The 12,031-nt window shown below is 43.8% G+C and overlaps 1 protein-coding gene across 2 annotated transcripts in view; it reads left to right on the top strand.

Annotated features, from left to right (window-relative positions):
* Positions 1-12,031, top strand: part of STXBP1 (syntaxin binding protein 1) — a 229,372-nt gene that overhangs the window by 137,373 nt on the left and 79,968 nt on the right. For both annotated transcript variants that reach the window (XM_069609688.1, XM_069609689.1), the window contains exons 4-6: positions 5,561-5,637; positions 7,384-7,462; positions 11,165-11,268. In XM_069609688.1, the coding sequence (XP_069465789.1) occupies positions 5,561-5,637; positions 7,384-7,462; positions 11,165-11,268 (260 nt within the window). The remainder of the gene's footprint in view (positions 1-5,560; positions 5,638-7,383; positions 7,463-11,164; positions 11,269-12,031) is intronic.

The following is a 12,031-nucleotide window of genomic DNA, read 5'->3' as shown; positions in this document are numbered from 1 at the left end:
TTCCGTGTCAGGAGCTATCACTAGCAATACATGTTCCTTTCCTTTGACCTGAAATATGCCCCAAAGTTATTTCCAAAATGGATGTGAGTAGTTGTGGGGCAATACGAAAGAAAAGATCTTCATCTACCCTTATCTGGACAAATGGTTAATAAAAACAGATTCAGAAGAAAAAGCAGCCTGATACTTCGGGGTTACAGCTAAAGTCCTGGAAGACATGGGTCTTGTCAATCTTAAGAAGTCCACAACACACCGAGTTCAGAAGATCCACTTCTTGGGCTCAAACTTGGACACTGTTCAAGGAAAAGTATTTCCTTTGGAGGAGAGCGTATCCTCAACCAAACAGAGGTTCCTAGCAGTGTCGCCAGCAGGTCCAACCACAGCCAATGGCTTTTGTGTTGTGATTGTCCCTCACACCTATATCCACATGAGATCACTAAGATTTCCTTGCAGGGTCCCGATTTCAAAGAAACTACAATTTGGAGGGTCATGCTACGATTTTTCTGTTTCTCAAGGAATCTCTTGTGCAGCAAAAACAATCTGAATCAAGGGGTGCCCTTTCAGAAGATACTTTGGGGTTACAGCTAAAATCCTGGAAGACATGGGTCTTGTCAATCTTAAGAAGTCCACAACACACCGAGTTCAGAAGACCCACTTCTTGTGCTCAACCTGGGACACTGTTCAAGGAAAAGTATTTCTTTTGGAGGAGAGTGTATCCTCAACCAAACAGAGGTTCCTAGCAGTGCCGCCAGCAGGTCCAACCACAGCCAATGGCTTTTCTGTTGTGATTGTCCCTCACACATGTATCCACATGAGATCACTAAGATTTCCTTGGAGGGTCCCGATTTCAAAGAAACTACAATTTGGAGGGTCATGCTACGATTTCTCTGTTTCTCAGGGAATCTCTTGTGCAGGAAAAACAATCTGAATCAAGGGGTGCCCTTTCAGAAGGCTTCTCCCATTTAGACAGTCTTCTCAGACTCACCTATGGAGAGTTTTGGAGCCCACGTGGGTTATCTCATTAGACAGGGACACTGGTCAGAAAAGGAAAAATTGTGTCACATAAATATACTGGGTGTGAGATCTGGCCCTAAATGCCTCCCTTGCACCTTTAGGGAAGTCCCAGCCTATACTTATTCCCACTGACAACCCAACCACAATGTAATTTCTCAACAAGTAAGGAGGAACAATCTCCTGATAGTTTGGCAAGTGACGTGCAGAGAATTTGGCAATAACTTCTGGTGGGAAACCTAACAATCATAGCAGTTTACTTCCCTGGAATCCAGGACATACAAGTTGGTGTATTAAGCAGGTCCTTCTAAGAAGATCATGAGTGGATCTTAAACAGCGATATCACAAGAACTATATTTAAAGAATATGGCCACCTGCCATTAGCCCTGCTCTTTATGGAAGAAAAAATGCTAAATGCTCTGACTATGCCTGCAGTTTGCCAGTGCCAAGATCCAAAGGCAATACCCTTTAGAAGAATTGGTCAGGTGTTTTTCTTTATGTGTTTACCCTGACCCTCTCACTTCCCAAGATGGCCCCAAGAATGGTGGTATTCAGATCTTATGGACCTGTCCATTGCATCTCTGTGAGGGCTGAGATACACAACTCTTGATCAAAATGAATTGCAGAACATCCCATCACAACCTCCAGCCATTGAACCTGGCTTCATGGCTCCTGTGCACTCACAATACAATTACTTCCATCTATCTGATGACTGCATGGAGATCTTCAGGGAAGCCATACTGTCTTGCACAAAAACATTGTACGCCTAAGATCTGACAACATGTCGGGAGAACATGGTCCTTTCTTACCTTCTCTATTTGGCTAAATCTGGTCTGCAATTCTCCTCCATAACTTGTATTGGCTATTATATCCTACAGCAAAAGTACTTCCCAAGAGTCCAGCTACAAAATACCTGTTATCAGTGATTTTTTGGAAGGGCTTAGAAGTATATATCCCCCCATTAAGAGAGCCTCCTTTTGAATCTGTGCACAAGGTTGAATTACACAATCTTTCTTGGATGATTCAATTTCTCATGTCTATTATCCCTGCAAACATTTATTGAAATAAAGGCTCTGTGCACAAATGAGCACTGCACAGTGTTTCATAAGGACAAGGTGACTGTGGCAACACGCCTTTCTTTCCTTCTTAAAGTTGGGTCAGATTTTCATATAAACCAATCTATCTCCCTTCCTTTTTTCCCTCCAACCCTTCCACTCCAGCGGAAAGGTTGTTGCACACCTTTGATTTGAAAAGGGCAGTAACATACTATCTCTATAAAACTAAAGAATTAAGAAAACCCAAGCAGCTACTGGCCAACTCCAGGACAATCAACAAAGGTCTCCCAGCTTCAACACAATAGAATCCTTTAACCAGCTCCGGTATCAGAATGCCAATAAATCTAGTAAACCTTGTGCTCATTCCACCAGGGCGGCAAGGCCCTAATTCAGCCCTTAACAGTAAAGCTGTAATCTGAAATTCGGGTTGTACTTTCTTGTGTCATTATTTCCTAGATTAAGATGTCAGAAGAGATGCACAAGTGTGGCAGGCCTTACCACGCAACCTTTTTGGCTAAATTCCTTCAGGGCAGTACTCCTATCATCTTACTTTGTATAAGAAGACTTCCTCAATTTTGTTTCCCTTCTCTGGGAGGTTGCAGCCTCATAGTCTATTTAGTGCTTAGGAATATCTATGAAGACTACGGCAGGAACATCCTTCTCTTGGTTATTTTAATTGAATTCATAAAGAACCCTCCCACCTCACCTCGACAACCAGGCTCTTAATGTACTGCATCAAAGCAAGAAAGTCAACCTTGAAGCGCTTGCCATCTCCAGAAAGAACTGACTGCATGGGAGCTGCACTCTCTGTGCAGAGTCAGCACAGTGTTTTTGTGCCCACAGTAAAAAACACCTCTCTGTAATTTCTGTATTTGGTTCCTCTATGAAAGGGCTGTAGAAATGCTGTTTGCACACACTGCTTTTCTTTTAAGAATGGGAATTGGTCAAAAAGAAATGTTTCTATGCCGGATAGGCCTTATTATGTATTATTTATGAAAAGTTATTTATTTCATATTTTACATTTGAGGAAAGTGAATATACCCAGGATGAAGAACTCGATTTACAAATAAGTAATTATTCCATCTTGGTATAAAAGAGCACAGACTTAGACAGGTTAGAAAGGTACAAATGGACAATCTTAATGAATTGACAGGGAGCTCAAAGTAGAGCAAACTATTGCGAACCAGCCCAAAGTTCCTCATCGAATCCAATTGAACCAGAGAAACACCAAGCTGTGGTGGCCATTCAAATGGAAGAGAGCGAGGGTCAGTGCACCCTTCCTGAGACCCCGATTATACCGCAATTATATCATTGTTCTAATGAAAAAGATGGGTGAACGGCTCCGTTATACATGCAAAAAGGATAGCCTGTTTTAAAAAGCAAAAAGAACACCACAGCATCTTCTTGCGATGACACCTCTTGTTGGGTTTGCTCTTATTTTCTTCTCCTAGATTTCAGGGCTGCATACCTCCATGGCCCACAGTGTCACCATGGCGGTAACCTCAGAGCCTCATCTAGACTGCACAGCTGTTTCACTTATTCTGTACCTCCCCATCTATGATGTTCTCATTTTAAGGATGGTTTGATATAGGTTTGAAATTGGAAGAATTTCACTTATGCATTTTGGAATTTTATTTCAATATTGAAATAGCCATAGCCTGGTTTAGGATTTCTGGCACAATTCCTTCCCCCACTCCCACAGGTAAGAAGTGTTTACTTTGAGTCCCCGGTTCAAATAAGTAATTTGTTAGATGTATGTCTGGACTTCTTCCTGCTCAGATAATAAACAATTACTTAAAGGAAGCCACCTGAAGAGGGTGGGTCTGGGACAGCAGGAATGCATAATGTCCTGAATTAATTTTCAAGAAGCACCAAGACTACAACATCTGGTAAGGGAGGAAGTCATTGGTTTCTACAAGGTCAGGATATTTCTCCTTAGATTTTAAGTAATTCTGAGCTACTGGTAACTCCTATTCGTTTTGTATAATAATGCTTGATATTCTCTCCCATGAACTCTCTTTATGTTCCGGAAGTAAGGAATTTCTTTCAGTAAGACTTTGAAACACCCCCCATTAACTCAAAGCAGCAGGAACAGCTGAGGGAGGAGTGACGTAACTAGGGGAGAAGAATGAGACGTAATGAAAACATATATTAGTATCTACTGCATGCCCTAAGGAGAGTCAACAGGACCATTATTATTATTAGGGAGTTAATTGAGCGCAGACCTAGCTTTGGGAATCAACAGAGCACTTTACAGTCATAGGGGGAAGGATCCAATGAGGGAAGCAAATGAACAAGGGAACGGGGTGCTAACAACAGGGAAGGGCGTAGTCAGGCAAGGGATCTACAAGCAACCAGGTGAGGAAACAGTGAGGAGCAGATAGTTTAGTCTTGGGTAGGGTGGGGAGTGGAGGGTGTGTGGACCTACATGTTAGGGAGCAGCCATTCCTTGAAGAGGAAGGTCTTGAGCTCCTTCCTGAATGGTAGAAGCAACGGGCTGAGTTTGATGTTGACTGGGAGGAGGTTCTTGCGTTTTGGGGAGCAGAGAGAGAAGGTCTGTCTTCTGGTTATTTCCTTCCTGCACTGGTGGAGTTCAAATCTGCACATGTCCTTACTTCTGGTGGATCATAGGCCTCCAGAGATGCTGAGTTTCGCAGTAAGTTATGTTGGCGACTTCAGGGTGACAACTTTGTAGATGCTGCAGCATGATTTGACGATGATATGGGCTTGCAGTGGGAGCCAGGGCAGTTTGATGAGTGTCGGGTGATGGGGTTGAGTTTGTGTAGTCCTTTGATGACTCATGCTGCAGTATGCAGGACACAGCTCAGGGGTGCCATTGAAGATGCCAGAAGGCCTTCCATAAGGGCATTACCACCATCAAGGCGGGGGAGGACCAAAACTTGGATAGCAGATCTGAAGTTGTTTTCTGGGATGGAAGGCTTGATTTCCACAGGAGAGAAAGTTGGTACCTAAGCTGTTTGTGTCTTCCTTGCCATTTGTTGTTTGAAGGAGAGGTTTCTGTCTATGTGGAATCTGAGGGTCTTGTCGCAGACGGTCAGCTGGGGTGTAAAGCCCTAGAGGTTCAAAGCAGAGAGCCAGGCCTGTGTGTGAGGGTCCTCGGTTTTGGTGGTCAGTAGCAGGAATTCAGTCTTGGAGGGGTTGAGCGTCAGGTAAGCACTGGTCATCCACGACTGGATCATTGTGAGGCAGGCCTTGAGCCTATAGATGTCTTCAATGGACAATATTGTGAGGTAAAACTTTGTGTCATCTGCATACTGGTGGATGCGGATGTTGTATGGAGCGAGGTTTGTTATGAGTAGTTCCATGTCAGTCAATTCCTCACTACACAATAGGAGCATAGCTAATACTGTCTTCCATTAACTCTCCCATCCTTTAGTAATGGGTTCGTAATGCTCTTTCCGGGCAAGTACAGCTCCTGCTTCCCTTTAATAGTGTCTGCATTGACCTCTCAACCTGGTTGTGTTTTTTTCTTCTAGTTGTGGAGGATATCAATAAACGGAGGGAACCAATCCCCAGTCTGGAAGCAGTATACCTCATAACTCCGTCAGAGAAGGTAAAATGCACACAGACCTACAGCAGCACTGCACTCTCACACCAGAAGGTACCCTCACAAGATGCACAGCCTCCAAAAGGCATAGTCACCTGATAGTGTGGTAGCAATAATCAATCTCGCAAGATGCTGACCCTCCGAACAGACATACCCACAAAGTGTGGTTTCACCAGTGGACACCAAAACAATATGCTATTAAAACCAAAAGGACACCACAACAGGATGCTTGCTCTTATACAACAGGCAATATTACTGGATGATTTAATTCTGACAATCACTATCACAGGATGATTAAACACTGACAGGCACTCATAGAGGCCATTATCCAATAGTGTCAATCACATGATGTTATTGTTTTAATCTAGCAAACTATACTGTGAGATGATTTAAGCCCAGCAGGGCCTATCACTTGCAATGCCCTTGCGCCTATAGGAACTATTTGATGTGGTGTATTCACCAACAAACATGTTTCCATTACCAGATTGCAAAGTTGGTCACTCGTACACAATAGACACAACCATGGAGCATATGCACAACAAGGTGGACATCTGCACCACTCTCATATTCCAATGAACTTATGCTAGGAAACACACACGTATGTACTGTCACATGACAATACAGCACAACACGTTCCCACCTGATCTATAGCCCAGTAACCACCCACACCACATTGCAACTTTAAAACAGCTGGAGCCAGGGCTCCAAGGACACAAAACATTAGGGATCTACATTGACTCCACCCTTTCTTTGGCCAGACAAACTAATGCAGTAGCCTCTTCAGCGGCTTACACATGCAAGCTGATCTCAGCCAGTCACCCTTTCTTATCACCAGCTAATTGCATCACATTCGCCAGGACACTCGTGTTGTCAAAAATTGATTATTGCAATGCCCTCTACTTGGGCTCCAACATCTGCAACCTAAACAAGCTTTAAATCACCCAAAATAATGGTATTAGAGCTGCACTCATCCCCAGGAACCAACATATCTCTGACACCAGACGTAGCATACGTTGGCTCTCAGTTTCACAACGTATATCTCTGAAAACACTTGCTCTCACTCACAAATGCCTATCACACCAAGCACCCAGTTACCTGGCCAATAGATTCTCCCTCCTCATTTCCAACAGACCCAGCAGAAATGCCCAGACTAACTGCCTGCCCATACCACACTTCAACCTCCAGAGATCTGGCGGGACTAGCTTTCCAGTAATGGCTTCTAAACTATGGAACTCGCTCCCTAACTCGCTAAGAGATGAACCCTCCTACCAAAGATTTAAAAACGTGGGTAAAAGTTGGCTCTCTGCCCAAGATGCGCCTCTGTCCTCGCCTCGTCAATCTGCGGTCATGCAATAGCTGTCAATTCCACTGCATGTAAATAGGTATTTGTTCATCGTGTACTCTCTATGATGTATATAACTGCAACTTGTAATGTATACAACTGTAACTATGTAATGCTCAGTATGCTTATCACCATGTTGTAACCAAGTTATGCGCCCGGATGCCCTCGAGCCTGGTGCGCTTTATAAATTAAATAAATACAAATACAAATATACAGAGAAGGAGACAGAAGTCTTCTGGATCTGTGGCTTCTATGCGCTATCTTAGGTGTTCATCTCTCCCTCTGCCCCCATCACAGTCTCTATTTACTCTCTGCCTTTCTCTCTATCTCTCTCTTGCCCCCAGAGAGAGTCTTATTGTCAAAGCCACTTTCTGTCCACCTATGCTGATTCTGATGTCTCTTTATTCTAGTCTGTCCATGCCCTCATTGGAGACTTCAAAGACCCTCCCTCGTTCAAGTACAGAGCAGCGCACGTCTTCTTCACAGACAGTAAGTAACAGGTGCTTATTCTTTCATTGTCCCTTTTTCAAATCATTCTGCCTTCTAAAGACTAAATTTTAAACTCTCTCACGCTCTCTCTCTACCATTCCCCTAGCTCCTTCTCCTTTGTTATAGACGTCGTTCTCCATTCCTGATTCAATACTTGTCACTCGCACTCTCTCTTGCTGTGTGCTTCTCTCTCCTTTCCTGTCTTCCCTTTCATCCTGCCTTAGTAGCTCACCTGGAATAGTTTTCTGCCTCTCCCTATTATCTCAAAGGGAACTCTTGCTTTGGTTATTCCCCTCCCTTAATCCTTTTCTAATGTTTTTCTTTTTTGCTTTCGGCATCTCGCGAGCCTCCTCATTTACGTCCTTATTTGAGTTAGTGCCAATGCACTTATGTCCCTTGCTATGTCCTCTCTTTTTCACTATGCCTCAGTTTTTCTTTCTCCATCACGTCACACTCTTGCCCTCCATTTCATTGCTCGTTTCCACTTCTTTTCCGGATTGCCTCCCTATCTCTCTCACTCTCTTCTCTTTTCCTTGTCTATCATATTCCTGTATCATGCACCCCAGATGTTTCTCTCACCCCCATATTTCCATACTTCCTTGCTGCCCACTTTTGATTTCTGTAAATTCAAGCACAAATTTGCATGAAATGACCAAGGGATGCACTACCTGAACTGATACATTGAGCCTCCAGGTAACTTGCAGTTGTCAGTCCTTCAACACTTGAGCGTGGGTTGCATCCGAGTTCCTCCAAGCGTCCAGCCTTTCCTAGAACAACAAGTAATAGAGGACTAAAGGGAGACACAAGGCAGCAAATAGTCCCCCTGTAAAACACCACCAGGACACAACAGAAATGTCATTGTTGGAAGCAAGTGAATGGCCAGCTCAATGTTTTTGCAACAGTAAATGCATTATAAATCAATTACTCAAAAAGGAGCATGATCAGAGAGTCCTCCTAGATTCCAAACATGTGTCTGACTACTTCAGTCCTAAATTTCAAATTCATGCATTACATGTAAACAAACACCCTTCATCTTATTTGATCATTCCAAGACTACACTTCAGTAAAAGCTGTTTACACCGCCATTTGACTCCTGCACTACAGCATTATCTTGTGCATTGTGTTCTGCACAGCACCGCAATGCAACTCACCACGACAGCGCATCTTGCCAGGTAGCTGCGTAATTAATATGCTTTCACAGTGTGCATCCATCCCAATTTGATAACACAACAACAGGCAGGTAATTTAGAACAAATGGCCTCATTATAAGGTTGCCAGTATCCTGGCGGTAAATCCAACAGGATACCAGCAAATGTTATTACCATTTCCGGCACTCAGTCCGGTGGCATTACCATCGGATTACGAGTGCCATAGAGACTTTGTTAATCCCCAATAGGACTCCATGAGGGGATTTGCCATCTTTAACGGCAGCAGGAATACCGGTGCCGGTAATCACAGAGTTTCTAGCAGGTAAGACGACTGCCTAACCTCCAGCTCTTTGAGAAAGAATGTTCTGTTTTTCTCCATTGTTATGTGAACTTACATTAAAACTGAAATCATGCATGCCACAACCTCCACTTACTTACATGGTGGGTTCTAGGCCTAAGAAACATTCTATGAATCTGCTCGTTCCTATTCTCCACCTTGCTCTTTGAATAAACCGAACACTCTTTTGTTCTCTCCCTGTAGGATTTCTCCGGCATTCTCTATGTTGATTGTTGTATGTCAGTCTTAGCACTCTCATGCCTTAGGGCCTTTGCTTCAGCACTTTATAAATATATTCAATAAATAAATAAATTGCTATGCCCTTGGCATACACAGTATACACAGTAGCTTCACCCCTTCCTCCTAATTGGCATCTTTACCCAACTGTCTCTCTCTCTCTCTCCCTCCCTCTTGCACCACTCCTCCTTGCCTCTCTTCCCGTAGTTGTGCATCACACCCCCATTTCCATCCTTACTTATGTTCCTCCCCTCTTGCAGGGTGCATCTTCTGCACTAGCCCTACTTTTTTCCCTTTTTTGTCTTTCTCTTGTGTTGGTAATCTGTCTTCTTCTATTGTATACCCCCTTTGACTTTGTAGGTCTCTTTATCTTTACCTTTCCTGTCATTGATTTTACCAAACATGCATGATTTAATGGTCTTACCCCGGCACTCATGCACCTGGCTAAAACATGCCTGGGATAGCTACCATTTTGGTACTCCGCACACAGAGGTCCTGCTCCCTCTGTACAGCGACTATGGTATGGAATGCACAGGGATCTGGACTTAACATTACAGAGACTCTAATTCCGTTCATAGGGAATTTGCTCTGTCCTGCCTGTATGGTGTGTCTGGCCTACAGGGATTCTGCATTGCCTATAAGGAGACACGAGTTTGCCGGCAGAGACGGTAAGTGCAGGATACCGGTAAGTGCAGTTTACTCACAGGATACCGGCAAACTGCACTGACCGTGTCCGCCGCTTGATAGCCCGGTATTACCAGGATATTATGGGCAGTGGTGTGCCGGTAAGTTCCCATTACCATGTATAGGACTCCATGGGATGGGATTCCCATGGCATTGCTGCAATTACCAGTATTACCGGCACCAGTAATTGCAGCATGTCGCTGCTGCTAGTGGCCTGATCTACTGGTAGGTGAGGCCTACCGGTAGATCAATGACCCCCACCAGCAAATGTGAAGTGTGCCTGTCTGATAAAAATGCCGGAGCCGGTATTACAGGCATTTTTACCGGACCGGCACACTTATAATGATTCTAACGGACAGCACACACAACATGAACCTGTCTAGCATGTGAAGAAACTCTGTTCTTATGTAGTCAAGGATCCTATCTCGATTAAATATGGAAGTAATCTGCAACATTTGGCTCTTCAGATGGACTACAGCTCCAATTAGGCCTAGCCAGGATGGTCAATGGTGAGGGTTCATGGGAGGTATAGTCTGTATCATCAGGAGAGTCGCAGGTACAGACCCGGGTTGTAGGGCATCTTACTAAAGTTTGCAGGAATTCCTGCAATTCCGGTGGTTTATTGCACAGATTGTATAGGGGTTTTTGCCTTTTTTGCACCCAGTGTCATGCTGTCATACACAGACGCAACGGAAACCTTTTGGTTCGAAACCTGTCAGATTTGCTGGCACAAGGCAGCATCACAGAATCTAAGGTAGAAACATAATATAAGTCAGATATGTTGGGGAAGATGTGGGTTGCTCTGACAAATACCCTTCAAAATAGCAGCAAATTCCCTGACACTTCAAGCAAACCCTGAAAGTTCCCAGGTTTATGGCAAGGGTGCCTTGCCTGTACAGTGACCTTTGCTATGCATGCACTTGAAACACGCCCATTCTGTACAGGATGTGTTGTTCCCTGAGTCCAAGGCAGTATTTCATTGCATGCATACGAGCACCTCTCCAGCCTGTAAAATGGACACCATACTGGGGTATGTGACCTCTGCTATCCATGTCCTAATTAAGTAAAATACCTTGCATGTTCAGATTTACATGCGTTTTGCGCGCAGGGTGGACTTGCCCTCAATCCGAGGGAAACACCATCATACTGTCTCCGTTCACTTTTCCTTCTCTGCTCGCCTTTTCTTTTTCAAGGAAAATACTAAGCTTGTAAAACGCCATCCATGCTTTATTAAATGTACTCCTGCTTCAGGCCTGAACAGCTTCCTCACAAGCTCTCTTTTCTCTGTCTGGACAGCCTGCCCTGATGCTCTCTTTAATGAACTGGTGAAGTCCCGCGCCTCCAAACTTATCAAGACCCTAACAGAAATCAACATTGCATTCCTACCCTACGAATCCCAGGTGAGTCTAAAAATGCCACGCAAGTCTCCTAAGTATCTCAGTGGAGACCAAAGCCCTCACACACCCATTATCCCTGAAGTGGAGATGAGCACTTTTGCACACATGCCAGCATAGTTTCCACGCCTTCTACAACTCAAACCTTAGATTAAGTGTCATCAAAGACACCTGTGGCCTTAAAACCGGCCCAGTGCTGAGAGTCAACCACATACACATTTTCCAAAATGAATGATCATTTTTAACATCAGTATCCAGGGCCACTTTCTACAGTAATGGTAAAAACACAGCCTTTTTAAAAGATCCTAGGTCCACCACCTGAGAGGGAGATTCTTCTCAGGGAGAGAAGGAAAGGAGTGATTATCCCAAAATCACTTCCTGGAGTCTAGAGGAGAGGTTGTTCAAGTCACATATGCTGATTACAGCAGGAAGAGAAAGGGGGCCTTGAGTGAAGTTACAGCAAGTACCTATACATTTCCCCCTGGTGATTCTTATACGATTCCTAATGGATTTGCTTTGGTTTCTTATAGAAGCACGATTGCAATCCTTATCCCTAGGTGAATAGTCTCAAAAGCAAGAACTAGGACTCGTATAATACATTCTTATTACATATTTGTAAGAGTTCCTATTCACAGGCCTTTTGTATTTTTTACAGTGATTCCTTTTGCAGTCTGTGAGCCTTTCTATTGTACTACAATATGATTTTGCATAAGACACCAGCAGAATTATCTTCAAATACATATAGTGCCTTTCTATAGCTGCTGCTAAA

This window comes from Ambystoma mexicanum, chromosome 8, assembly GCF_040938575.1.
Source record: "Ambystoma mexicanum isolate Mex_15411 chromosome 8, UKY_AmexF1_1, whole genome shotgun sequence".
In the NCBI taxonomy this organism is placed as follows: Eukaryota; Metazoa; Chordata; class Amphibia; order Caudata; family Ambystomatidae; genus Ambystoma; species Ambystoma mexicanum.
The sequence above is the reverse complement of the archived record's forward strand: the minus strand, read 5'-3'. Positions and strand labels throughout refer to the sequence as shown.